The sequence below is a fragment of the Coffea arabica genome, chromosome 7e (genome assembly GCF_036785885.1).
Source record: "Coffea arabica cultivar ET-39 chromosome 7e, Coffea Arabica ET-39 HiFi, whole genome shotgun sequence".
NCBI classification, from domain to species: Eukaryota; Viridiplantae; Streptophyta; class Magnoliopsida; order Gentianales; family Rubiaceae; genus Coffea; species Coffea arabica.
Window position 1 is genome coordinate 1,864,274 of NC_092323.1, and position 23,985 is coordinate 1,888,258.

The following is a 23,985-nucleotide window of genomic DNA, read 5'->3' on the forward strand; positions in this document are numbered from 1 at the left end:
AATGAATTTTAATACCATACAATTATCAGCAATTAATCTTAATATGTTGACAAGAATATTTATCATGTTAAAGCTTATTTTTTATAATATTTTGGTTGCAAATTTTTTGATTATTTGTTATTGATCATGTCTAACAATGATTATGCAATTGAAAAGAAAAATTTAGATCTTATATTAAGTGAAAAATATCATATGATATACTATTTTTTGATACTATATATGATTTGATCTCTAATGATAAATAACAAAATTTAGTATATTTCTTTATTGTGTAGATTGTTATTAAATTAATTAAATCATATAGTAGATGAAGGGCAACAATAGAATCGATTGAGTTTAAATGTTACAAAATAATTAATCTCATGAAAGATTAGTATAATTTTTATAATTTGAAGGGAGTCCAGTGAAATAATTAGAAACCTACTCTATCCTAATATAGGGTGAGGGGTATCCTAAACAGACTTGTGTTAGGGACTAATGAATATACAGATTCAACTAGATAAACGGAGTTGGTCAATTAAACTCGATTTGTTTGCTTGAGCGGTATACCATAATTTATCCAAAATCCGACGGGTTTCAAATGCGAGTCACAAATGACAATAGTAAAATAGTACTATGGCGCAATAAAATAGGCAGGGCTGTCAGTGTCGATGGCAATTCATACTTTCTAGAATATTATATTGGCGGTTATAGTGTGCACTCATTTCTTAAATATATTGATCCTTGGAGTCGAGTCATCAGCTTCTATCTTCTTCCCTCCCGGCTTTCATGCTCCGGTCTGCAATTTTCAGCCATTTTTAAAAGAGTAACAAAGAAACTCCTTCCAGCAACGCCAAAAAAAAAAGTGCCTTCTTTTACTTTCCCTTCTTGAATACCTCCAACGAAGCATCAAATCCCTTCTTGAATACCTCCAAAGAAGCATTAAATCCCCTATTGAAAGTGGTGCTCACAACCAACCAACCAACAGATATTCCCCAACAACATTAACAGAGACCCAAAGGGATTCTAGGTTGACTTGGACAGAAAAGTATTAGTAGTAGTAAGAATTATGGTTGTTTCTTTCAAAGAAAGGCTTGGTTTGTTCGTCAATAATAGATGGCTGGTATTTGTGGCTGCAATGTGGATTCAATCCTGTGCTGGAATTGGGTATCTGTTCGGAAGCATATCACCCACCATAAAGACCTCTTTAAACTACAACCAGAGGCAGATTGCCAGGCTCGGGGTGGCCAAGGACCTCGGCGATAGTGTTGGATTCTTGGCTGGGAGTTTGTGTGAGATATTGCCTCTATGGGGGGCCCTTCTTGTTGGTGCTGTTCAGAATTTTGTTGGATACGGTTGGGTTTGGCTCATCATTACCGGTCGAGTTCCTGTGCTCCCGCTGTGGGCTGTGAGTTTTTTTTTTTTTTTCCAATCATCAACATCCAATTCATTTCTCATTCGTTCACCTCTTGTTTGATGTTCCCGAATAGTCTCTTGGTTTGATTTCTTTCATCTTATTTAAGCGTATCTGATATGAAGCTAATGCATCAACTTTCAACTGGGTGTGGGTAGGTTCTTGTTTCGTTCAACTCAACCGAAACACGATTTTGGAACCGTTCATTAGATAGTCGATACCACACCATTATGGAAGCTGCGAATGTATCTTTTTGTCTTTTGATCTGTCTCAGAGATCGAGTCGGGAGTCTTGCGTGTGCAATTAATTGTTCAAGCTGGGCATTTTTAAGATAACAACCGTTACTTCAAATTCCGCTTTCTTCCTGCTTTCATTGATTGATTGTGCTTTGGATGGTGAATATCCTGGGGCGTTCTGCATGCGGGGATTGAGGAGTGGGGGTTACCTTCTACCGTGCGATTTTTTTTTTCTTTTAAAATTCCTCTTCTCTGCTACAATTCTTCGCCCACGTTGTTTTGGTTTCTGTCAGAGATGGATTCCATAGCTGGCCTCAATGATTAGCCACAAATTTCTCATAGATAACATAAATTATGGTAGTAAATGATAAATCCTCTAAAGGGCGTGGACTTTGCTTGACGTGAAGTTTGGTCAATTATGATATTGGGCATCACAAGTTCATTTGACTGGAAAATGGCTCTTTCCTAATACGCTCATGAAGCTGCATTGTCTATCTGTTCATATACCAATCTTTCTGGACATTGCCATTGACAAAGTGCTTTAGAGCACCATTCTCTTTGCTTTCCCTTAATGTTTTCAAAATCTTTTGCTCTCAAAAATATTTGTTTTGGTGGCAGAATGTTAGTTGTTGGATGATGAGAAACAATTACAATTTACTATAAACAAGACCATGATTATACTTTTTCCTTTCCTGTCATGGCACATACCTTTAATTATGAGTGTCTTGTATCTTTTCTATCAGGTTGCTGCAACCATGCTATGGAAAGTTTTCTTTTGGCATTATATTAATGAAAAGTAAATCTTTTGCCCATTGTATGTTGGAATTGCTCTGGCTTAAGAGATTGTGGTACATATATTAGATTTCCCAGTTTTGCAAAGAACAGAAACTGGTGGAATTGGAAGAAATATCCGTTGCCAAATTTAAATGCCATAAAAAGATGAATTATGAAGATAATTGGTGATTCAATCCCATAAATTACAAAATTCAATTAGAAAATGCATTGAAGATGGAAATGAGCTCTTTTGCTCTTTTTTCATAAGCGTACCTGTTTAATCTTTTTTTTTTTTGGGTTCAAGTAAATGTTCAATCACCACAAGGAGTTTGTCCAAAGTAAAGAGGATGAATTGTATAACTTTGCATAAAAAGAGACATCAGTTGTCAGTAGAATTCATCTTATTTTGGGTTGTGATAGATGAGCATTGGTTGAATGACTGGACTGAGATCCAACTGGTTGCTTGATCTGGAGGTGACACATTTGTTTCATAAGCTGAAATATAACAAGCATCCTGTTTGAATTTATAGTTTCTTTTTAATGCTTAAGTAAACTTTCAAATTTTTTTCATCGACTACCTCAACTAGGTGTGAATCATTTTTCCCCTTAAAAATTTCAGATGTGCATACTGATATTCATCGGCACAAATGGTGAGACCTACTTTAATACTGCAGCTCTAGTATCATGTGTGCAAAACTTCCCAAAAAGTCGTGGTCCTGTAGTTGGTATCCTAAAAGGATTTGCTGGTTTGGGTGGTGCTATCTTAACTCAAATATATGCTGTCATCCACTCCCCAGATCATGCTTCACTCGTGTTTATGGTTGCAGTAGGACCAGCAATGGTGATTTTGGCTTTCATGTTCATTGTCAGGCCTGTTGGCGGTCACAAACAAATCCGCTCAACTGATGGATTATGCTTCTCCTTCATCTATAGCATATGCCTAATTTTAGCTGCTTACTTGATGGGGGTAATGCTTGTTGAAGATCTGATTGATCTGAGCCACACTGTTATCACAATCTTCACACTGATTCTATTTGTACTCCTCATAGTTCCCGTTGCAATCCCTGTCGTATTGAGCTTTTGTGAAGAGCCAAGAGTTCCAGCAGAAGATCCCCTTCTGCCAACTGAGCCAGAAAAACAAGAGCCTGGAAAATCTGCTAATGATAATCATGAAATCATTTTTAGTGAAGTTGAAGATGAAAAACCTAGGGAAGTAGATATGCTTCCAGCTTCAGAAAGGCAAAAGAGAATTGCCCAGCTTCAAGCCAAGCTAGCCCAAGCAGCTGCAGAAGGAGCTGTAAGGGTTAAGAGGAGAAGGGGCCCACATAGAGGGGAAGATTTCACCTTGACCCAGGCCTTGATAAAGGCTGATTTTTGGCTTATCTTTTTCTCCCTTCTCTTGGGTTCTGGATCTGGTTTAACTGTGATTGATAATCTGGGTCAGATGAGCCAGTCTTTGGGGTATGATAACACGCATGTATTTGTTTCCATGATCAGCATTTGGAACTTCCTTGGTCGCATTGGTGGTGGTTACTTTTCTGAAAAGATAGTCAGGTAACAATCTTCTTGTCCACTTCTGCAGGAGGTTAAGCAAGAACCCCCCCCCCCCCTTTTTGTTCTGAGTAATTCTTCCCCTGATGCAACCTTGTCATGATAATAAAACAGGGACTATGCTTATCCAAGGCCAGTCGCCATGGCTGTTGCCCAAGTCATAATGGCAATTGGACATTTCATCTTTGCTATGGGTTGGCCTGGGGATATGTATGTCGGAACTCTTTTGGTTGGGCTTGGCTATGGAGCCCACTGGGCAATTGTGCCGGCTGCTGCTTCAGAGTTGTTCGGCTTGAAAAAGTTTGGTGCTCTATACAACTTTCTGACTCTTGCGAACCCTGCTGGGTCATTGGTATTCTCAGGCATTATTGCCAGCAGTATATATGACACAGAGGCTGAGAAGCAAGCCCAGGAGCACCATCATGGTCCACAAGTTGCACGATCATTGTTATCGACCGTTCTTTCTCTGGATGAGCCTTTAAAATGTGATGGTTCTATTTGCTTCTTCTTGACTTCCATGATTATGTCTGGACTTTGTGTTATTGCAGTTCTTCTGAGCATGATTCTCGTGTATCGGACTAGGGTTGTCTATGCTAATTTGTATGGAAAATCCCGTACATAACTTGCCAATGAAGCATGTGAACAGGAAGAGTCTCTGTACCCTATGCAAGTTCGTAAAGCATTTCACCTTCTCCAACTTGTATTTCGAGATGTATTTGTGCAAGTATTCCAGTGCACTCGTCCCAGACACAGCAAGCAAGAAAGTAGATGCCTTAGTGTCATTGTTATGCTATTGAGTAGCATTGTGGTGGAGTTGGTTATTCTTTTTCGAGTACCAGACAGTGCAGATTTCTTCTTGTTTTTTCAGTGTGATTTTCTTAGACTTAAATTAGATCATGTCCAAAATATATATATATAAAGAGGGAGAAACGGTACTTTGAGTGCAAGTCAGTTTGGAACTAATGCACAAGCTGCTTCTGTTCTCCAAGAAAGTCCTTTGCCTTCAGATGTTCAGTTATTTAGATTTTTGTGCTGGTACCAGTGGTAATTTAGTCTTATGAGAAAGTGGGATTACAACTGATTAATCCTAATTGAATATCCGTCTTTCAGGGTTTTTCTGAGAATTAGTAGCATAGCCGGATAGAATGGATATCTAACTCAGTTAACATTTCGGGGAAGGGAATATAACTACCGTTGCAGCAGTCGTTCTTATGCTAAATCAAACGGTACTACTTCATTGTGGATATCCTTCTTGTTGATCTCCATTAGGAATCCTTGTGAAATGGGAATATGCCCAATGATGGTAATCGATGGATGATATGCCATCCAACCAATTTTAATGTAGACACCAGTTGAAATTAGGGTCAATAGGAACAAGGACGTCATTTAGCTGGAACTTCACCCACTGACAGGCTTGAAAAACGAAGATGGGCTCACTCACATGCATGGGAATGGTTTAACAAAGGATACTGATATATTATTTCAAACCATGGGGAGCAAAGAGAGATGCTGCGATCATTCCTTCCATTCACTATTTCACAGTTCTTATCATTGTTCCAGTCTGAGTTACTAATGGCCACTTCTGAGTTACTATTTCAGATTTTGTAGTTCAATCAAATGGTTGTGTTTTACTTTTGGGGATGGTCACGAGTTGAAGGTGGTGCAGTCCCTCCGAATCTCTCCCTGCCTGCCAGTTTTGACACCGACCCTGCCGAGGTTTCTCATTGCTGCGACGAAGGCAGCATTGAAGCGGGAAGGACTATTGGCAAAATTGGTTACAGCAGGCTTAGTTGATGGATGGGTAAAGAGCACTTGGTCCGAAGTGAACATGCCCTTTCCTCCTACGAGGTTCTGGTAATAAACATTGTCGAAAATGGTTGGGGTTGTGGGATCCAAGTTGACTGCAATTTGGGGATCCACATTTTGGGGGCACTCCTGGATCAGCTGCTGGGCATAATTTGGGTCGAGGGAAGGGTCGATGGGGTTGGAAGGGGTAAAGGAGTAGAGGCGGTTTGCAAAACGAGTGCAGTGAGAAAAGCCGATGGTGTGAGCACCCGAGAGTGCAATCATGTCCAACTGGCTAAGATTTTTGGCGGCAAAGCGGGCGGTCAGTTGGTCGACATCATCAGTGGGTTCTGGCAGATTTCCCGCAACTCGGGATGCCGCAGAAATCAATCCATCACGACGTCCCAATTCTACACTGAACGAAGGGCATCCAGCCTGAAGAGATCATCAGATAGCTGGTTACACGTGCAAATCTTTGAAACCAAAGTAAGTTCATCATCAGGATTCTGTAAGACTACGAGCTGCGGAAGCAAACTATTAGCCTGCGATTGATGTGACTGGTTGCAGCCTTGCAGGGGGGTGAATTAGTTAAAAACTTTGAGAAAAAAAAAAAAAAAGCGCTTGCTTTTTTTTTACCAGGACTACAACATCTCTCGCAGCAATGGCTAAAATGTCAGCACATGAAACTATCCCAGGGCACTCAGCCTCCACGGCTTGCTTGGCCTTGAAAACGGTGTCAAAACCGTCTCCAGCGAGGGAGAGATTATCAGGAGCATCTTTTTCTGCATCTCCATTTGGTGAAGCTATGAGAACAGAGGCGTCACACCCCTGGCAGCAGAGAAAAAAACTCAAAAACAAATTAATGTATTCCATTAATAATTTCTTAATTTTTTCATTTGTTTGAAACTGGATTAGCTGAAGATGGAGAGATGGCTCAAGCAGCTAAATCACCAGTTGAATACTTACCAGTATATTAGTAGTAGTAGTAGTAAGTCAACTAGCAAGTACGTATATAGTAGCAAGTACTAATAGCAATTACCTCGACAAAACAGTCGTGAAAAAACAAACGAAGAGTAGCTGGAATCGGAGTAAATGTCTGAGTCTCAGCCAACTTGGCATTCACTGCCTGCAGCACTATGCTTTCCACATTTGGGCAACTGGAACTGTAGAAGTTCTCCTTTAATTCCGCCTCTCCAATACTCATCACCATCAAGACAAGCAAGACTCCAAAAATAGACTTCATATTTTGTTGTCTTCCTCGATTCAGAAGTCTCATTTATATATATGTGTATATATATATGAACTGGTAGTGGTGGTGGTGGTGCTGCGGATAGAAACAACCAATAGGAGGAGGAGGAGAGATGCGGGATGGCCACGCTAAAATCTCAATGACATACTAAGAAATTACTACTTGGTTAACTTATTAATAGTAGATTGTTGGTTTGTGGTGGTACTCTTCAAGAATTTAATTACATTATTATAGCTTCTTTTAAGTCAACCGTTAAAACATTATTATTATTATAGCCAGTAACCCTCCCTGAATCGCCTGTTCGATTCAACCCTGACCGGTTCCTCAAACAATTCTTATCTTTCAGCAAGAAAGCGTAGTTGTTTTTCTGATCTTGGAAGTTTTCAGCGTCTAGTTGAGTTTACTTTTCATAGTCAAATTTGATCCTTTCAACTACTACTAGTAAAATTTAGTACATTGGCGAGAGACTATTGGGTTTACCTTTGCCCAAAACTCGTTCTTCAGGCCGGAGAAAACGACGTTGTAACGAATCCTGCTTGCAATCATCAGCAACAAGATCCATTTTGTTTTTGTTCTTGTTGCTAACGTTCTTGATTGATAGATACCTCATACTAAATGTCGGTCATGCCAATTGTTTAAGTGCATTCGGGTGCTAATATACCATGCATGCACCACCAACTACCAAGAATATACGTACGGAGTATTATTATACATGGAGCATTGGTAGTGACTGTGTGTGTGTGTATGTATGGAGAGAGAGAGAGAGGCGCTGACTCGAGACTTCATTTTCACGGGTCATAATTTATACTAGTAATTTGACAACAGTGACAAGTAGAATTTTAGCTTCAATTTTTAAGTACTAACAAGTAACAACTGCTTCAAAATGAAATCGCAACGACTTCCACGGCCACGCGTTCATACTCCAATCTCCAAAGCCTTGTCACGGCCTCGTGTGGTGTAACTTCCTGGTCACTGCATCCCAATTCTAATTTTTAGGACTGATATCTTCCGAGACCTGCTTTTCATCTCTTCTTCTTCTTTTTTTTTTTTTAAAAAAAAAAATTTGTTTTGTTTGTTTTTTTTTTATAATTCCTCGATTCGATTGGGTCAGAACGCAACAGGTAAAAGTGATACTAAAACTCTATTATCCTCCTGCATTAAAAATGTTAAATTAATAAGCATAGCGAGGCACTTGTGACTGCCTATTTGGCTTAGTCCAATTATAACATGCTGAGGTCGAGAAGTAAAAAATGGTGATTGGAAAATGCATTCATAAAAAATGTAAAATTTTAATTTAAAAAAATCCAAACAAGACCTTGACTATCGAAGATTAGCCTACTGTGCAATTGTAAGAGCTGGTAACAACTGCTCAACTCTATCTGGAGGATTTAAGAACAATAATGTAACACCAAGATCAGGGGCGGAGCCAAGACCCCACAGTAAGTGGGATCAAATTTTAGTACAGTAAAATTTATTTTTAAAAAAATAAACACTACTAAGATTATATACATGTTATAATTATACCCTACGAGTACTCTCTCTTTTTTTTTTTTTTTTTAAAAAAAAATGTTGCAAAATTAATTCATTATCAATTTTGTTAAATGCATCTTTTTCAATGTAAGTAACTGAACCTCTTGATTTTTTTAAAATAATCTGCGAATCACCATCAACTTGATCTATTATAGGGTTTCTTTTATAAAATTTATCTTTACCCTATTATAAATAAAAATCATAATAACTTAATTTCGTATTATAAATAAAAAATTTACCATTCACTTGAATAATTCTTGTTTTTGAAGACTTTGAAGTTTGACAAAAAAAATGATTAGACGAATTGGTTTTCTCACTCTACTCAAGAAAGTTCAACCCTTGTGTTTGGAAATTTTAGATGAATTTATTCTTGAGCTAACTTTCATAGATAATTTGCAATAAATTCAAAATTATTGTGATGGTACGTATTATGAATTTTCAATTTTTTGGGGTCAATGTATATAGGAAAGAGAATTTGATAAAATATAGTGGGATCAAATAAGATGCAACTTTAAAATTTTCTAAATTTCCTAAGCCTAAGAACTAATTTTTTCAAAGTTAAGTAGGGTCAATTGACCCCACTTGATGCATGCTTGGGATATTGGAACTTCATTTAAAAAAAAAAAGGAGAGTGTTTTTTTTTCAAAGTTAAAATAGGCCTTCAATGCTAAGAAGGACACCGCCAACAACCCTTGACCTCCCATATTGCCACTTAATTGTGGCTTCCTCCGACGCAAAAATCTCGTCGGCTCCCCCTCCCCTAGACATCCATGGCTAAAGAGATGAATGTCCAATCTGAATTCTATATTGGAATTTTGTATTCCTCTGTTTATGCTTTGCCGATGATGATGATAGTTGTCATTTGCTTAAACAAAAAAAATAATAAATTTTTTTTTTCGTCAAAGGCTCCAAGTATATTGTCCGTAGTATTGTAAAGCCTTCCAAGAAAAAATTACATGTATGTAGTAACTACTCGGATGCTCACGTCGTTAGCCCAATGCTAACATTGAAAAGCCCAAGGTTAAGAAGAAAACCTGGCAGTTTTCGGCCAAGTTAAAATTTGTCAAAGCCCAACCGACATTGAAATCCAGTGATGGTTACATCTTCTGTCCCCCAAACACCCCAACCAAAAACCTTTTCCAATATTTTGAAGTGGAAGGAGGGCAAAATCATTAGATTGTTCTTAAAGTGAAAATGGCGACGGAGGTAGAAGTAAGCAGAGAAGATCAACTTAAGTTTCCGTATTGGAGTCCGATTAGACGACGGTTCGACCCGGAATCTTCATTCTTCGCTGCCGGCAACGTCGAAAGAGAGCTCCTTGCCAAACAGGTAATTTTCTTTCGACTTTCAGATGCATGAATTAGCATATTCGTGGATTGGGAGATGATGAATGTAATCGTGTGATTATTTCATGCCTGCAAATACTGAATTAGATTCAGCTTAATTCTGACCTGGTGTCCAAAAGTTTTTTTTTTTGGGGATTTTTTGGGGAGGGTGGGGGTGGGGAGATTCGTGTCTTAATTTTTATATGTTAAAGGGAATCTGTGATGCTTATGTTTATGTTGGGTGAGGATGTTTATGATGACTCCAATTTTCGGCTTTCGATCGAAGAAGAAGAAATATGAAAGTTTGTGAATGGACCAGTATTTTGTTATTTATCCAGGTTGCATTGGATTTGACCGAAGAAGAGAAGCTGCAGTTTCGCAATATGGAAGATGAAGAAAGCAGGTTAGTTGTTCTGCCACCTAACTTGTGTGTGTTTGAAAATGCATTTGTTTGCCTACCTACCTAGACCATAAATCCATCATTACACTAGATTGACTTGGCTCTGCCATTGGGACTGTTAACACAGATTTTTTTTCAATAATGTTTTCCACATTCCTGATGTTCCCTCCTCCTCCCTCCTATGAATGGTAGCTTCTATTCACCGGTATTCTTTTCTTTACGCCATGCCCTTTTAGCATAAAACAAAGAGTAGATTACCAGTTTCCCATGCGAAAGAATGTATAGAAGCTGGATTTTCTTGGTCTTGCCACTGCTCCTTTAAGATGGTATGGAGCATCTAATCATGCATATAACGCACTTCAGATTACCTTGGTGCACTTTCAGTTATCTGAAATTGAATGCACCACGCACTTCAGGGTATCTGAATGCACCTTTTCTAAGACACGACTTGTCTGATCATACGCATGCTAATTTCATTGTTTTCCGGTTATTGACAGTAAATTATACTGCCCACTTGTTGGTTGTGGCGCACATTTGAGATCTTTGGATGAGTTTGAAGATCACTATACTTCACGGCACTCTGCAGCTTGTTCGGTCTGCTCAAGGGTTTATCCTACGTCACGCCTGCTAAGCATTCATGTCTCTGAAGTTCATGATTCTTTCTTTCAGGCAAAAGTCGCCCGTGGTTTTGCAATGGTAAATATTTGCTCAAAGGAATGTATCTGCTTACCTTGCAATATGTTCGTCACAAACTATTGACAACAAGTGTTGTTTTCTTTGGCACGATAGTATGAATGTCTTGTCGAAGGTTGTGGTCTAAAGCTGAAGAGCTACAAAGGTCGGCAACAACATTTGGTTGATAAGCATAAATTTCCGACTTCGTTTGAGTTCTTCAAGAAGGCCCATCCATCAAAGAAACAAAGGAAAAAAGACCAGCATAAACAAGCATTCGGAACGAAAGAGGCTGCTTCAAGAGCTATGCAAATGGAGGAAGACACGATGGACAACCTTGTTTCAGCTGTCTCTAAATTGAGCACTTCTGACTCCCCCTCATCCATAAGTTTTGGCCGCCGCCATAATCGTGGATTGACATTTGTTCCTCGGGCTGTTCGGCAGGCGAAGGAACCAGAGTCTTCTGCCAGAAGGAGTTAAAGGCGGAATCCCCTTTTGATTACGAGTCTGTTGGTCGACAACGGCATGATTTGTCGACAACGGCATGATTTGCCTCTATTTTCGAGTTGGTTGTGTAGAATTGAAGGATAAAGGTATCTATATCCTCTTTTGACGGCAATTCAAGTATGGCTGCGACAGCCTGGAATGCAGTAGTAGGACTCGCCGAGACTGGAGTTTGCTTGCATGCATGGGCTTCGTTCATTTCCTTCGGAGGTGGGATCTTCTGTGAAGTTATGTAGTGCTATTTGACTTTGCTTCACTGAGAGAAATGGCCATCTACTAGTACTACTCCCACTTCGCTAACTAATTGGCTGCTATTCTGAGACAGACACAAGACACACAAAGGACTTTTTAACTCCATTTGTAATCGTGGACTGATATAAAATCTCAGACTCCGCCTTTGTATTCGATTTTCCCGCTGGAGATAATCTAATCTTGTTGGATAGCAGAATATTTGAAAAATTATTTGGAATAATTAGTGTACTTTTTGCAATATTAATTTATGTCTGCGAGTTAAAAAAAGAAAAAAGAAAAAAAGAAGCTAGTTGATGTATTATTAGTTAATAAGATAATAAGAATGTAATTGAAAATATATTTTTTAGTTGATGTACCCGTATCCAATGCAAGTCTCAAATTAGCTTTCAAGTATTACTCCATTATTTTACGGTTCTACTACTCATCAGGTGACCAAATCAAGGGACGGATATGGGTATTATTTACATTTACATACACTAGTATAAATGCCCGTGCTACGCACAGTATATTATATTTTTTTAAAAAATTACAATCTATGGAGAAATTTAAAAAAAGTAAAATATTATAATCACGGGCACATGAAAGTATATTTAAAAAAATGAAACTTTGTAACAATAGTTCAATATATGATAAAACATCTCCGTTATTTATAAATTATCACTTTGATAAATATTGGATCCTGAAAAAAAATAGAAGTCTATATCGTAAATTGAGCGAAATAAGGGTCCAATTAAATATAATTGAATACTTAATTTGATAAGTAAATGAAATACTTACAAACATTTTGCCTTTGATTTGATAATCTTCTACGAAGGTGTGAACATTATTCATACCAATCACCTCTGAGTACGAACGCCAGTATTGGGGGTTTAATTAATTCTGTTGATTTTTGTGAAGTTCGTACTATAAATGAGAATGCACGATTTTTGCATGAATTAATGTGTTGGTTGAACAATGCACCTCTATTTTCCTGACAATTAAAAGCATACATAATTCAAAATTATATTTTGTTTTAGACAGTTTGTAAATAATATTATATAAAAATATATACATATAAATAATGTATACCTTTGTTTTTAAATCTCTAAGATAAGAAACATTACAACGAAACATGAATTGTGCATGCTTGTCTTGAAGAGTGAAGTATAGGTTACCACTGGAATCTCTAACTTCTATATTAACATTGTATCTGTTACAAAAAAAATTATGATGTATAATGCAAAAAATTATATTAAAATTCAAAATATATGAAAATAATTACCTGACAATAATGTCGACTACATCATTACAATGTATACACACCATTTTTACAAAATGAGATTAACATAGTTGTCCACAATTTTTGCATAACTCATGGAACATATTATCTATGTTGATACTTTGAATGTAAGCAAGTATCCGAAAATATTTAACCTAAAACGATCCAAAGAATGTATAGATTACAATTATTAATTCGAAACTACATGTAGATACTTGTTCATTACTTAATTAATTGAGAGGGATTGTAACGTAGGTAGAACTGCACATTCGGATATCGATATTCTCTTAGCATTTAATATCAACAATGCTTGGGACATTGTAAAATTGCATGACCGCAACCACGTCACTAATTTCTGAGCATATTTATCATTCTCAAACCTGCAAATTTTTCAAATAAATATTCGTAAGGGTATGAAATATTATTAATAATTTAATATTTTGATATTTGTAAAACTTACCAACTGTGTAGGTATTGAGCAAAATCCAAGTAATAATTGACATACAATTTGCTTGCTCGAATAGTATAAAGTGACGGTCCTACACAATGTGCTATATTATTGAAAAACTATAAAAATAAAATAAAATAAAGTGAAAAATAAATTGAATTACCTTTATAATTTCTCACACAAATACCATAGGCTAGCAAAACATTGTGTTTTGTAACAGTTTGAGGCAAGTGTTCACCATCATCAGTTGCAAATTTATCACATAAAGTCAACCGAACTACTGTCAAACTTCATTTAGAGAATTTTGGTAAGTATAAATCAAAATTTGGAGAATATAAAATATTTTAAAGATATTGAATCTATTAACTAACCTTTTGTCAACTAAAAGTATGTCACACTTGGTTTTATCATTGATAGATGTTTGATAGTGTGAACTAACAGATACAACTAAACCAATTACATCTACAAAAGATCAAATAGTATAAGCAATACCAGTTCAAATATACAACTTAAATAGAAGTATGGTTAATTAAGAATGAAATACCTATCAATTGCAAATCATTGTCCATGTGTTGTTCTGTATCTCTTAGTTTGACCAGATTAAACTTGAAACGAGGTATGATTCCACAATCATCTAAAATATTCACTATATTCGTATTGTTTCCAAATGATAATTGGTACTAATGTGGTGCAAGCCGATATTTAAGATCTGCCGGAATTACATATATATTTTGAAACCAGTATACCTTGCCTTCATGGAGATGATCTGCGAAAATATTTATTGTAGTAGGAAGGTGGGTGAGGAGTGTTAGTTGGAGTTAACTTCTTATTTGAGGGAAACGTGGGAGTGTTAGTTGGAGTTAACTTCTTGTTTGAGGGAAACGTGGAGATGTAACGTACCTATGATATTTTTTACGAAATAAATTAAATGTAAAATGTTAGAAAAATAGAATTGAGAGTGGGAAGGTTTGTGAATGCTTGTTGCTAAAAATCCCTTCTCAAATTTATATAGATATAGATAGATTAGCGTCCGTAAAATTGAATGCTTGTGCATATTGGGAAATTTGTTCGAAGACAAATTAAGCGTCAGATTGATGAGTTTTTTTTTTTGGACGGAATTGACGGGAAAAAGAAAATTTAGAATAAGGAGTAGGGCCAATCAATTTTCTACGCAACACGACATTAAAAGGGAAGCAGACGCACGCCATCCCCACTCTGCCTCCTCTTCCTTCCAGTAAAGTAATTTATTTGGATGGGGTATTATTTAAAATAATTATTATAATATTTTTATAATGTGATATATATAAAATAAAAAATAATAAAAAATAATAAAAAATATATTTATAATTCAAATAAAATATTATTTAAAACAATGAGATATCAAACACTTGCTCGGTACGGGGGGCTTTTAACTTCTTCTAAGAAGAGGGAGGTCATTTTGGTTTTCTTGTGAGCTAGTGCAGACAGATTGAGATTTTCAGCCGAAGGCAAAGGCACAGAAGAAGAGAGAGAGTAGCTGCCAAACAAAAGGGAGGAAAAAAGAATGGATGCGTTGGATTCAGTTTTCGATCCGCTGAGGGATTTCGCCAAGGACAGCGTTCGTCTGGTCAAGCGCTGCCACAAGCCCGACCGCAAAGGTATCAACTAGTACTATATCTGTTTAACAATACTTTCCTGCTTGAAAATTACTGCACACGGAGTAGCACTGTATCTTAAGATGTTAGACTTTTTTTTTTCTTTTTCGTTTGTCGTAAGTTGGACGAGGATGGATCTGATGATAAGTTCTCAACATGGTTTAGAACTCAATTGATTGGGGGGATGATACTGTATTTTATTGTTTAGAAAGGCTTTCACCCACTTCTTTTCTCTGCTGCCGAGTGGTGTAGAATTTTCCAAGGTTGCGGTGCGTACAGCGATAGGATTCGTGGTGATGGGATTCGTTGGATTCTTCGTCAAGCTCATCTTCATCCCCATCAATAACATCATCGTCGGATCTGCCTGACTCTCTTTCCCCACAGATCTGGGTATTTTGTTTCTCCCATAATTCACTCTTTTTATCAGCATCATCATCATTGTTATTATTGGTGTCACCTATTAACATTACTGGCATCTGATAAATTACGGCTATTTTATGGGATTGGCTCACTATTTAGTTTTCCTACTTAATTTGCATTTTTTTTTCGGGTTGAGTTATAAAAGGGATTCTGCCAATTTGCTCCCCTGTCTGAGGTTAGACCCTGTAAATCTTGTCTTCAGTTATGTTGATGCACACTGCAAGCAAGAAAATTTTCGAGGTGGAAAACAGCAGACCAGTTACCACTGAAGATGGATTCAAGTTATACATATTACAGCTATGCGTTTGGATGTCTTCCTTGTCTTTGCCATATATCTTTCCAAAAATGTGCTGATTTAATGTTGCATAATAAGATATTTACATTGTTGATGGTTGAAATGTATACTGCATTTGGCGTTCATCTATTATTTCACTGTGCCACCAATATCAAATTAAGTGGATTACCTTTTAATAGTTACCTTGATTTAGTCAATGGGAAGTCGGGATGGAAATCTCTACGTCCAATAGCTTGTGTTTCATTTATATATTTTCCTTTGTATTTCTAAATTTAGTTTCTATGTTTTGCACCTCCTTCAATTTTGCATGTAATATGTTATAGTTGGATCCCCAATTTTTTGGAATGCTCCAAATTTGACTTCATTTCACAAAACCTTTATCGCTTAGTTTTCGACTTTTGGAAAACATCTTAGCTGATGAATTGGTTGTTGTTGTTCTTGTTTCTTTAGTACCTTTAGTGGTTTCTATACCTGTCATGCTCCTTGGAATATTTACAAGTGGTATTCAAGCTCTTATTTTTGCAACTTTAGCCGCAGCTCACAAAGATTTAAGGTCATTTCTTCAAATTGTTCTTCATTTCTAAGTTCATAACCTTCGTGATAGATTCATCGATATTACCTACCAAATAAACAGCCTGTTCAGGAAGACTATCTAATTCTCCGGAAAGAATCAATTGATCCCCAATGGCTAATCGTCGCATGAATTGATAAGGATCCTGTAAGTCCAACATTAATTCCTTCATATGTGTCAATTGGGCAAATTCCAATAAGTCTATTGGAATTGGCTCTGTATCAATGGAATCCTCATCATCCATACATAACGAAGTGGTGTGGTATATTCATATCATAATATATGAACAGTAAGAACTAGCATTCTCATTGAAACTAGAACTCATAGGGAAGAAAATAGATTTATGCATACCGTAGGGTGTGACACTTCCATCACAGTTGGGCAAAATTTGTATGAAGAACACTAGATGTGAAGAGAAGCAAGGATCATTTTCTTTCTTCCCCCATTAATTGTTCCATACACGTCATTCAAGTACATCGGTGTTTGTATTTTCCTACATAACCAACTGATTTTGCAGTGTCGATTAACTGGTACCTTTGCAATTTGCAGGCTGTCTGGATGCGATAGCAAGCAAACACTCTCTAAGGTTACAAGAGCAGCCAGTTGGTGACACACAAAAGATGCTTTGTGCCTGAGTAGCCACTCTTTCTCTCTTTAACTGAATACCAGACTTTTTGATTGATATCAGTAGCATTTTGATGCTGAACAAATAGCTTTGATCAAATCAAGTTTATATTGTTCATCACACTTATTCTACTACTGTCAGTTCAGCATTTACCTCCGTTGATTAACTTGAGATACGTGCAAAAATTTGGAACAAGACGAGGGATCATGCCCAACTGTTCTCTTGGAGAGTTACAATCCCATAACCTGTCTCCATAAGGTCTCGTGTGCTTGCAAAGAAACTCTTCAACATGGATTTCTGTTAAATCTGTACATGTTAAGGAAGCCAGAATGTATTGATAGGGAGATGAAATTCAGCAGATTTGTACTTCCTTGATCAAATTCAGCAGTACAACAAAGACGAAGGAAAAACAAAGCTAATGCAAATGTCCAGATCATGATTCTGGATTACAAGGACATCAAGAGCTTAATTTCAAATTAATAAGCCAAATTATCAAGGTCAACAAACTGGATTTGTTTCTGAGGCTTCACCAATTGAAGCAAGTACCAACTCTGGCTCCATGAGATTCGCTTCTCTGGCTTCTTTTCTGGCTTTCCTTCGCTCACGCTGTAATCTGAAGGACTCTTTCTTTCGTGCCCTGTAGCTGTTAGCATTTTCAGGTTGCAATTCCCGCGGGTAAACACTCACCTATAAGTTAACAAACAGAAAAAATTGATCATGCTAAAGTTTGAACTAACTTGCTATAAGTTGGAGCATTATGGCTGAAGTATGACCTTTTTCCTATCTGGCCCATACTTCTCAAATTTAACGAGTCCATCTATCAAGGAAAATAGCGTGTGATCCTTGCCGATTCCAACATTCTTTCCTGGATGGAACTGAAATTACAAGGAGAAAGGTCAAGCGGTGTAGAAGGAATTGAGCAATTGAAATAGGCCAAAGAAACAGGCTGTGCGCATCAATTAGAAGCAAAAAGAACACAACACCCCGGAGAGGCAAACCATCCCAGTATCTGTCATTCCAACATCTAGTCAAACTTTCCATTACCATAAATAAATTATTAATAAAAACTCAGATTTTGTAGACTTTTCATTAACTTTATGCTGAGAGGGTTTGTATCTCTACAATGCTTATCAACATTGAGCTTTTCAAGATCTTCCTTATTGCCTTCCTGTATGCAGTGATCAATTTATAGTGGCGGAGATCATATATAAAAGACTCACCATATACTAACTGGTCCATGGTTTCTTGACTCCAGAAGATTAGCAAAGATCTTACTTTGGGAAGTTGTTCTATTCCCAGCACACTCAACAAAATCAACTGCAATATTTTCCCCCCAGTCCCAAGCGACTGAGGGAGACTCCAAGGCTTACAAGTGGAAAGGGGAATGAGGAGGACTCAAAAGAGTCTATATACCAGGAACCAGGATGTCATGGCTACCTTACTTGAGCATGATCTCTCAATTTAATATCCTAATTGAGAAAATAAGAAAGGTAGGTACTTGAACGCAGAGTTGAGGATAGCAAGCAGAGTGCGTCTTGAAAAAATAAATGGGGAAGGAATGGCAGCTAGAAACAGGCATCTACATACATTTCAGCATAAGAGTAATTGCAGAAAGCAAAGTTATGCCTTCCTAAGTAATTCAGTATAAATGCATGCTAGCAATTAGGAATCATAAGCCAAATGTAGAAAGAATCAGATTTAAGAGTAGGAACATGGGGGAAAAAGATACACGCACCTTGGTACCGCGCTGACGGACGATGATGGCGCCGGGCTTGGCAAGTTGATCGCCGTAGATTTTAACACCAAGGCGTTGGCCGGGGGAGTCTCGTCCGTTCTTGGTGCTTCCGGCACCTTTCTTGTGAGCGGACTCAATCGTCAACGGAGCATTCAATGGAAATGAGACGGTGACCTTGGGAGGGACGTGAATGGTTCCAAAGTCTCCTCTGAGAAAAGTGGATGACGACGATGAGCTGGAACCTAGTGATAGCCCTCTAAACCCTACTACTAAATCCAAACTCATGCTAGCCACTGCCATTACTCCGCCAAATCCACAATTTCTCGAGTTAAAAGGGAAAAAAAAAAATTAGTCAGGGTTTAGGAACTTCTAGCCAATTTCTGTGCGCAGCAGCAGCAATTATGTGGTTGAGTTTTTAGGGATCTACTTGCAATTACCTACGGTCTACTGGGGAAGAAAATATGCAGCAGAAGCAGCAGCTCCAATGGCAATCCTACGTTGAAAGGGGAGCGGAGGAGGGAAGGGGGAAAAAATGACCGATGGATATTGAAACCTTATCGCTTCTCAATAGAGAGCCGGACCAAAATAAAATAAAACCGAAATGAAGAAAAAACGCCACCCACCCAAAATAGAAGAGCGCTGTGGAGAGTGGGATTTGAACCCACGCCCTTTCGGACCAGAACCTTAATCTGGCGCCTTAGACCAACTCGGCCATCTCCACGCCTTGCTCATCTTCTCTAAATTTTCCTATGTATTTAAATGACGTTTTCAATCCAAAAAAACGACCGCCAAGGCAACATTCGGCGGCGAGCAAAATCAATCAGCTAGGGGGCACTAAAACTGCTTTGATTCTTTTTCCCTTCTCGCAAATAAAGAGTTAAGGAAGGATCCCGTTTTACTGCTAATTATCTGGTTTTTTTCACTTCATTAGAGGCATTACTTCGATCAAAGTCGATTCCTCAAAAAGGCAAAAGTCATTGTTCATAGTACAAGAAGATTGACAGGAAGACAAATTCAAATGCTACTCCAAAATCAGCATGCCACAATCGACACGAAGCTTAACTATTGAGCTTAATCCAATCATCAAGAACAACTCCTTTGTTTTTGTGCATCAAGTCAAGAGTTGAAACCCCGCCTAACACATCACACAAAAATCATAGTGCTTCTTATTCTTAAAATATACAGAGAGACTGTACTAGTGCAACCAGTCTCTGTTTAGGCTTCCCCTCCCCATAAAATATTAGTAGGAATAGGTTAAGATAGTTTAAAAAAAAAATACACGAGGATTACTAGGCTGTCGGTCTTAAGCAACCAAAAATACAGCACAAAACCAAAAAAAAAAAAGAAACAACAACCACCCTCCAGCCCAAGCAAAACAAGGAATACCCTCCTTTGAACAATGTCGACCAACTAGGCTATTTCGAACAACCAAAAGAAGGGAGCTATTTGGATCAACTAGGCTATCTGAGCTGGAAAACAGGCGATACCCTCCTTCGAACTATGTCTTGAATCTGTTCCTCAGACAAAATTGATGCCTCTATCTCAAAATTGGCTCTCTCCATCTGCTGCTGAATCTACAGAACCCCCAAAAAAAAAAAATGGCACTTAGCAGATAAATATAAAGTTTTATGCAAATGAAGAGGATTTACATCTCCAAAGGATTTCAAACCTGCATGACTTTAGGTTGATTACAGTCAACCTTACCAAATATCAAGCTAAGAATCGTGGTTAAGCAACAATAGCTTATATAAGAGTTCAAGTCGTACCTTCTCCAGGACTGCAGACTGGTCATCTAGATGAAAATTGCGCATGTATTTTAGCATCTCCAGTTGCTGCAAAAAGTATTAAGCCTCACGTTTCTGTAAAATCATTTTGTCCAGTGGATTCTAACTAAAAGTCAAAGAATCTTCACCTGCTCTTGTAATTTATGTTGCATATGCATTCTTTCTGCAAATTTTTCTGGTCCAAGCTCAGCCTCTTCACAAGCCATCTCTTCCCTTTCAATTTGCATGGGTGTTAGAGCATTACAAATAAATTTCTCATCAAAAATTGATTGATTGATCATTCCCCCACTCAGAATTATGATCATAAGGCTCCTTAGCAGTCAAAGAACTGAACTCATTAAGTCTCCTCCAAAGATAAGTACAAAATTGTCATGTACATGTTTATTCAACAGGTTTTCAAGATTTCAATGGATAGGCATCAACTGAAGTTTGTTTCATCCAAGCACAAGCACCAAAATGATATCATAAACTTTTGATAGAACTTTTAACCATGCCTTCCCTCACCCCCTCTCCCCATCCCCCCCCCCTCCACAAAAAAACACACACACTCACAGAGAGAGATAGAGAGAGCTTACTTTGCAACAAATCCATAAAATTGGATCATTAAATCTTGATCACTCTCATAAGCCACATTTACTTTCCCAAGGCAAGCAAGACCAAATCTTGGGTCTGCAATTTCAAGAAAGATGGATCATACACCATCATAGGACTTGTGCATGTATCAAAACTTGATGATTGAATTATAATCATTTTGTTACATGGACAGTGCCAAAGGGCAATACTTAAAGACAACCAACGAGACACATAAAAGTAATTCCTACTACCGAGAGTTTGTTAAGATTTAGAACTGATCAATTGCAATGAGGCGACAAGAATAAGAACTTATTGCTCAATACTCCTCACATTTAAGACAAACTCACCAATTCCCATTTCCAGAAATATCTCCTCCTGAATCGTGGTGGTTACAGCAACAGCTTCCTGCAGATAGTGAATACATACAATAGGATTGGGCCACTGGAACTAATGAATAAAATGAGAATTCAAAACAAAAAAGAATAAAATGAGAAGTCTGATCAGTATTTTTATTTAACTGAATTTATTTCAGCAATAGAATCAAAACTAAAGTATTTTATGGTAGTAAAGACTTCAAATATGCTGATAAGGACTAGTTGTATATATTCAGAGTTGGCATGCCATTGTCACTTGTACTAGCTTAACCTAGAATTGAAAATCAAGAACCCCCTAGCTAGAATATAGAGTAAAAAGAAACCTTAATTACAATCTCCTACCTCGTCGAAAAAAGACAAATTGTTTTCATGATGATGAGTTAATGCATTATCGGAAAAAAATAAATTTCATTTGTACTTCATGATGATGAGTTTATTAAGAGTTATCATTTGAAGTTTCTAACAGATCCACAAGCTACAAGAATGAAAAAGAGTGTTGTCATCTTTCATATGAATAACAATGAGAAGCAACATTCGAAATAGATATCATCCCTTAAATAAATCAATCAATAAATGAAGCATCTAGTTGTGTTGCAAAAGCAGTCACTTTTTGTGTGGCAGGAGGAGACCTGCTTGTGTAACATTGCAGGTCAACAAGGGCAATCATATGTACCGCAATTAAAATCCCCAAACAGTCATACCAGAAAATCGATAGCAGTGACAAGTCACAACTACTCAGGAAGGATCAAATGAAATAAGGATTTCAAAGCTCAACCAAGTTAAGTGCCATCCATCACTTTTTACTGCAGATTGCAGATGAGGTTCCTATTGGTTATATGGTTCATGGAATCAGGTTTTTGTACCATCACAGTATACTCTGTGTAACATGACAGTCAAACTGCTGGCAGGAATCACCACCGCGAGAAAGCATTCAATTAATTTATTAATAAGGGGGTTCACCACAGAGTAAATCAATTCATTGATACTTCATTTCAAAGGGGTTTTATGCTTTTGTATGCAAACTTTACCAAAGACCAAAAAGTTCAATCAGATCCAAACTTTTCCGCTCAATCTAGAGTTGGCGGCAAGGATGAACATAATTTTTTTTTTTTTTGGGGTGTATTGATTCCTCCTTTCCGAGAACTAAATCCCCAAACACAAAATTAATAAATAGCAAAGGAAGTCAAGAATCGGCATCAGATGAGAAGCCATAGTTACCTGCTTGTCAAGGACGGCTTCAGCTATCCTTTTCTTGACATCTGAAATAGCCCCACATAGACACGGTAAAAACATACGACTAGTATAACTGAGCAACAAGAACATGAATGATAAACCAAAGCAGACCAAGGCTCCGCGTAAGAGAGTATATAAAATGAAGAGTAGAGAGGTGATGGAAGCATAGAGGCAGGAGGGAGTGATTCGTGAAAGTGAAGAAAGTGATGCGTTGGTAGCAGTTGGGAATTTGGCAGTGGTCGACTTGGCACGTACCGGGGCGGGAGGTGAGAAAGGAGAAACGGTCAAAAAGGTGAAGTAATTGATCTCTGGATAGCATGCCGGAGCTCTGATAAGCGGCAGCACCACTCGCTGGAACTGGGACTGGGATTGACATTGTCCGTCGATTTTGCCTCTCTTTTGATATTTGAGAATGCTGGTGGGGCAACGAGAATGGGGAGCACCTAATCACTAGTAACAGGCTTCTCAGATGTCAGTAGTTGTGAGTGAGGGAAATAGGGAGGACTGAGGAGGAAGGAAATCAATCCCCTCCAACAGCTGCCAGTACCTATCTACCGCCAGAGCCAGCGTCTTCTTGGCGGATGAAATGCCCTTCTCCAGCCACGCCTCACAAGTCACTCCACAATCCAACCCCAACCGACAAAAAAAAAAAGCATTCAATTCAATAACCGGCTGGTGCAACGTGGTCCGCTAGTCCATCCTGACATATATTATTAGCTTCCTTCTGGTACTCTTTTGATTTTCTAGTTTTTTTTTTTGAATAAAAAATTCCCCCTTCTCTGTTTCTTTAAGCGACATTAAGAAAAAAATATCCCAGTAGTAATATGGAAATGAATATCTACAACAGAAAGATGAGTTAGGAGAGATCTTGAATCAACCCTTATCGACATGTTTGGCAACATGTAAGATCGAAGGAAAAAAAAAAAAAAGCGCCAGAGCTTGTTTTAGTCAGAAAGGGAAGGAAAAAAAAGAAAAGAAAAAAGCTAAGCTGCGCTTGCCCATAAAAATCATCATTAATTTAGTGGGGTCCAAATTTGGTATAGCCACCCAAGCGCCGCACCATCATTAAAGTTCAATAGGGACCATAATCATCATATCTCCGAGGAAGTGTCCCAAAATTATTAGTACTCACCATTTTTTGCCTTCAACTGGAAGGAGCCAAAGTGTTGATTGCTCCGGAGTCGGCCTAAGATCAGGCCAAAAGGCATAATGGATGGACAACAAATGAATGACTGCTCCTGTACTACCATTTGTTGGTCTCGAGAAATGAAGGAAGCTGGGTTGGCTAAAGGATAATTATCGATTCTTCAAGAACGTGTAAAAATGCCCCGACTTCTTCGAAGTAAGGAGAGAGAGAATAGCTG

The 23,985-nt window shown here is 37.8% G+C and overlaps 6 protein-coding genes and 1 non-coding gene across 9 annotated transcripts; 3 read left to right on the top strand and 4 right to left on the bottom strand.

Moving 5' to 3' along the window:
- Positions 1–641: 641 nt before the first annotated feature.
- On the top strand, positions 642–4,960 carry LOC113722883 (protein NUCLEAR FUSION DEFECTIVE 4-like). Of its 2 annotated transcripts, none has more exons than XM_072058896.1 (3): positions 642–1,387; positions 3,023–3,957; positions 4,069–4,960. In XM_072058896.1, the coding sequence occupies exons 1-3, from the start codon at positions 1,049–1,051 to the stop codon at positions 4,574–4,576; spliced, it is 1,782 nt and encodes a 593-aa protein (XP_071914997.1). In that variant the 5' UTR covers positions 642–1,048; the 3' UTR covers positions 4,577–4,960. The 2 variants fall into 2 exon arrangements, with proteins under 2 accessions (XP_071914997.1, XP_071914998.1); XM_072058897.1 differs by having other exon boundaries at positions 1,257–1,387; positions 1,552–3,957.
- A 449-nt stretch (positions 4,961–5,409) lies between these two features.
- On the bottom strand, positions 5,410–7,136 carry LOC113722881 (peroxidase 55). Its single transcript, XM_027246106.2, has 3 exons — positions 6,779–7,136; positions 6,376–6,567; positions 5,410–6,174 (listed from the first exon to the last, which is right to left on the bottom strand). Exons 1-3 carry the CDS (start codon positions 7,013–7,015, stop codon positions 5,599–5,601), a joined length of 1,005 nt encoding a protein of 334 aa, XP_027101907.1. The 5' UTR covers positions 7,016–7,136; the 3' UTR covers positions 5,410–5,598.
- Positions 7,137–9,571: 2,435 nt separating this feature from the next.
- Positions 9,572–11,861, top strand: LOC113722884 (uncharacterized). The gene is made up of 4 exons (XM_027246107.2): positions 9,572–9,847; positions 10,182–10,246; positions 10,741–10,939; positions 11,033–11,861. Exons 1-4 carry the CDS (start codon positions 9,713–9,715, stop codon positions 11,393–11,395), a joined length of 762 nt encoding a protein of 253 aa, XP_027101908.1. The 5' UTR covers positions 9,572–9,712; the 3' UTR covers positions 11,396–11,861.
- A 2,899-nt stretch (positions 11,862–14,760) lies between these two features.
- Positions 14,761–17,042, top strand: LOC113722886 (protein transport protein Sec61 subunit gamma-1). 2 transcript variants are annotated; one of them, XM_027246111.2, is made up of 3 exons: positions 14,761–15,014; positions 15,264–15,401; positions 15,634–16,916. In XM_027246111.2, exons 1-2 carry the CDS (start codon positions 14,921–14,923, stop codon positions 15,377–15,379), a joined length of 210 nt encoding a protein of 69 aa, XP_027101912.1. In that variant the 5' UTR covers positions 14,761–14,920; the 3' UTR covers positions 15,380–15,401; positions 15,634–16,916. The 2 variants fall into 2 exon arrangements, with proteins under 2 accessions (XP_027101912.1, XP_027101911.1); XM_027246110.2 differs by having other exon boundaries at positions 14,769–15,014; positions 16,847–17,042.
- A 195-nt stretch (positions 17,043–17,237) lies between these two features.
- LOC113722885 (large ribosomal subunit protein bL27c) lies at positions 17,238–19,254 on the bottom strand. The gene is made up of 3 exons (XM_027246108.2): positions 18,658–19,254; positions 17,696–17,797; positions 17,238–17,609 (listed from the first exon to the last, which is right to left on the bottom strand). Exons 1-3 carry the CDS (start codon positions 18,955–18,957, stop codon positions 17,421–17,423), a joined length of 591 nt encoding a protein of 196 aa, XP_027101909.1. The 5' UTR covers positions 18,958–19,254; the 3' UTR covers positions 17,238–17,420.
- A 43-nt stretch (positions 19,255–19,297) lies between these two features.
- Positions 19,298–19,378, bottom strand: TRNAL-AAG (transfer RNA leucine (anticodon AAG)). Its single transcript has one exon. It is a non-coding gene; the product is annotated as a tRNA-Leu (tRNA).
- A 298-nt stretch (positions 19,379–19,676) lies between these two features.
- Positions 19,677–23,557, bottom strand: LOC113722887 (uncharacterized). The gene is made up of 7 exons (XM_072059609.1): positions 22,877–23,557; positions 22,607–22,647; positions 21,362–21,419; positions 21,017–21,110; positions 20,570–20,654; positions 20,424–20,489; positions 19,677–20,231 (listed from the first exon to the last, which is right to left on the bottom strand). The coding sequence occupies exons 1-7, from the start codon at positions 22,995–22,997 to the stop codon at positions 20,118–20,120; spliced, it is 579 nt and encodes a 192-aa protein (XP_071915710.1). The 5' UTR covers positions 22,998–23,557; the 3' UTR covers positions 19,677–20,117.
- Between the last annotated feature and the right edge of the window lie 428 nt (positions 23,558–23,985).

Excerpts from the sequence above, each read along its gene's own strand:
- LOC113722883 (XM_072058896.1), top strand. The coding sequence starts at position 1,049 with ATGGTTGTTTCTTTCAAAGAAAGGCTTGGTTTGTTCGTCAATAATAGA. Across the intron at positions 1,388-3,022 it reads CTGTGCTCCCGCTGTGGGCT|ATGTGCATACTGATATTCAT; the intron begins GTGAGTTTTTTT and ends TAAAAATTTCAG. Across the intron at positions 3,958-4,068 it reads TTTTCTGAAAAGATAGTCAG|GGACTATGCTTATCCAAGGC; the intron begins GTAACAATCTTC and ends ATAATAAAACAG.
- LOC113722881 (XM_027246106.2), bottom strand. The coding sequence starts at position 7,015 with ATGAGACTTCTGAATCGAGGAAGACAACAAAATATGAAGTCTATTTTT. Across the intron at positions 6,568-6,778 it reads TTCACGACTGTTTTGTCGAG|GGGTGTGACGCCTCTGTTCT; the intron begins GTAATTGCTATT and ends CTCTGCTGCCAG. Across the intron at positions 6,175-6,375 it reads CGAGAGATGTTGTAGTCCTG|GCTGGATGCCCTTCGTTCAG; the intron begins GTAAAAAAAAAG and ends TGATCTCTTCAG.
- LOC113722884 (XM_027246107.2), top strand. The coding sequence starts at position 9,713 with ATGGCGACGGAGGTAGAAGTAAGCAGAGAAGATCAACTTAAGTTTCCG. Across the intron at positions 9,848-10,181 it reads GAGAGCTCCTTGCCAAACAG|GTTGCATTGGATTTGACCGA; the intron begins GTAATTTTCTTT and ends TTATTTATCCAG. Across the intron at positions 10,940-11,032 it reads TCGCCCGTGGTTTTGCAATG|TATGAATGTCTTGTCGAAGG; the intron begins GTAAATATTTGC and ends TTGGCACGATAG.
- LOC113722886 (XM_027246111.2), top strand. The coding sequence starts at position 14,921 with ATGGATGCGTTGGATTCAGTTTTCGATCCGCTGAGGGATTTCGCCAAG. Across the intron at positions 15,015-15,263 it reads CCACAAGCCCGACCGCAAAG|AATTTTCCAAGGTTGCGGTG; the intron begins GTATCAACTAGT and ends CGAGTGGTGTAG.
- LOC113722885 (XM_027246108.2), bottom strand. The coding sequence starts at position 18,957 with ATGGCAGTGGCTAGCATGAGTTTGGATTTAGTAGTAGGGTTTAGAGGG. Across the intron at positions 17,798-18,657 it reads TCCGTCAGCGCGGTACCAAG|TTCCATCCAGGAAAGAATGT; the intron begins GTGCGTGTATCT and ends TTGTAATTTCAG. Across the intron at positions 17,610-17,695 it reads ATGGGCCAGATAGGAAAAAG|GTGAGTGTTTACCCGCGGGA; the intron begins GTCATACTTCAG and ends GTTAACTTATAG.
- LOC113722887 (XM_072059609.1), bottom strand. The coding sequence starts at position 22,997 with ATGTCAATCCCAGTCCCAGTTCCAGCGAGTGGTGCTGCCGCTTATCAG. Across the intron at positions 21,420-22,606 it reads AAGCCGTCCTTGACAAGCAG|GAAGCTGTTGCTGTAACCAC; the intron begins GTAACTATGGCT and ends CACTATCTGCAG. Across the intron at positions 21,111-21,361 it reads ATTTCTGGAAATGGGAATTG|ACCCAAGATTTGGTCTTGCT; the intron begins GTGAGTTTGTCT and ends TTGAAATTGCAG.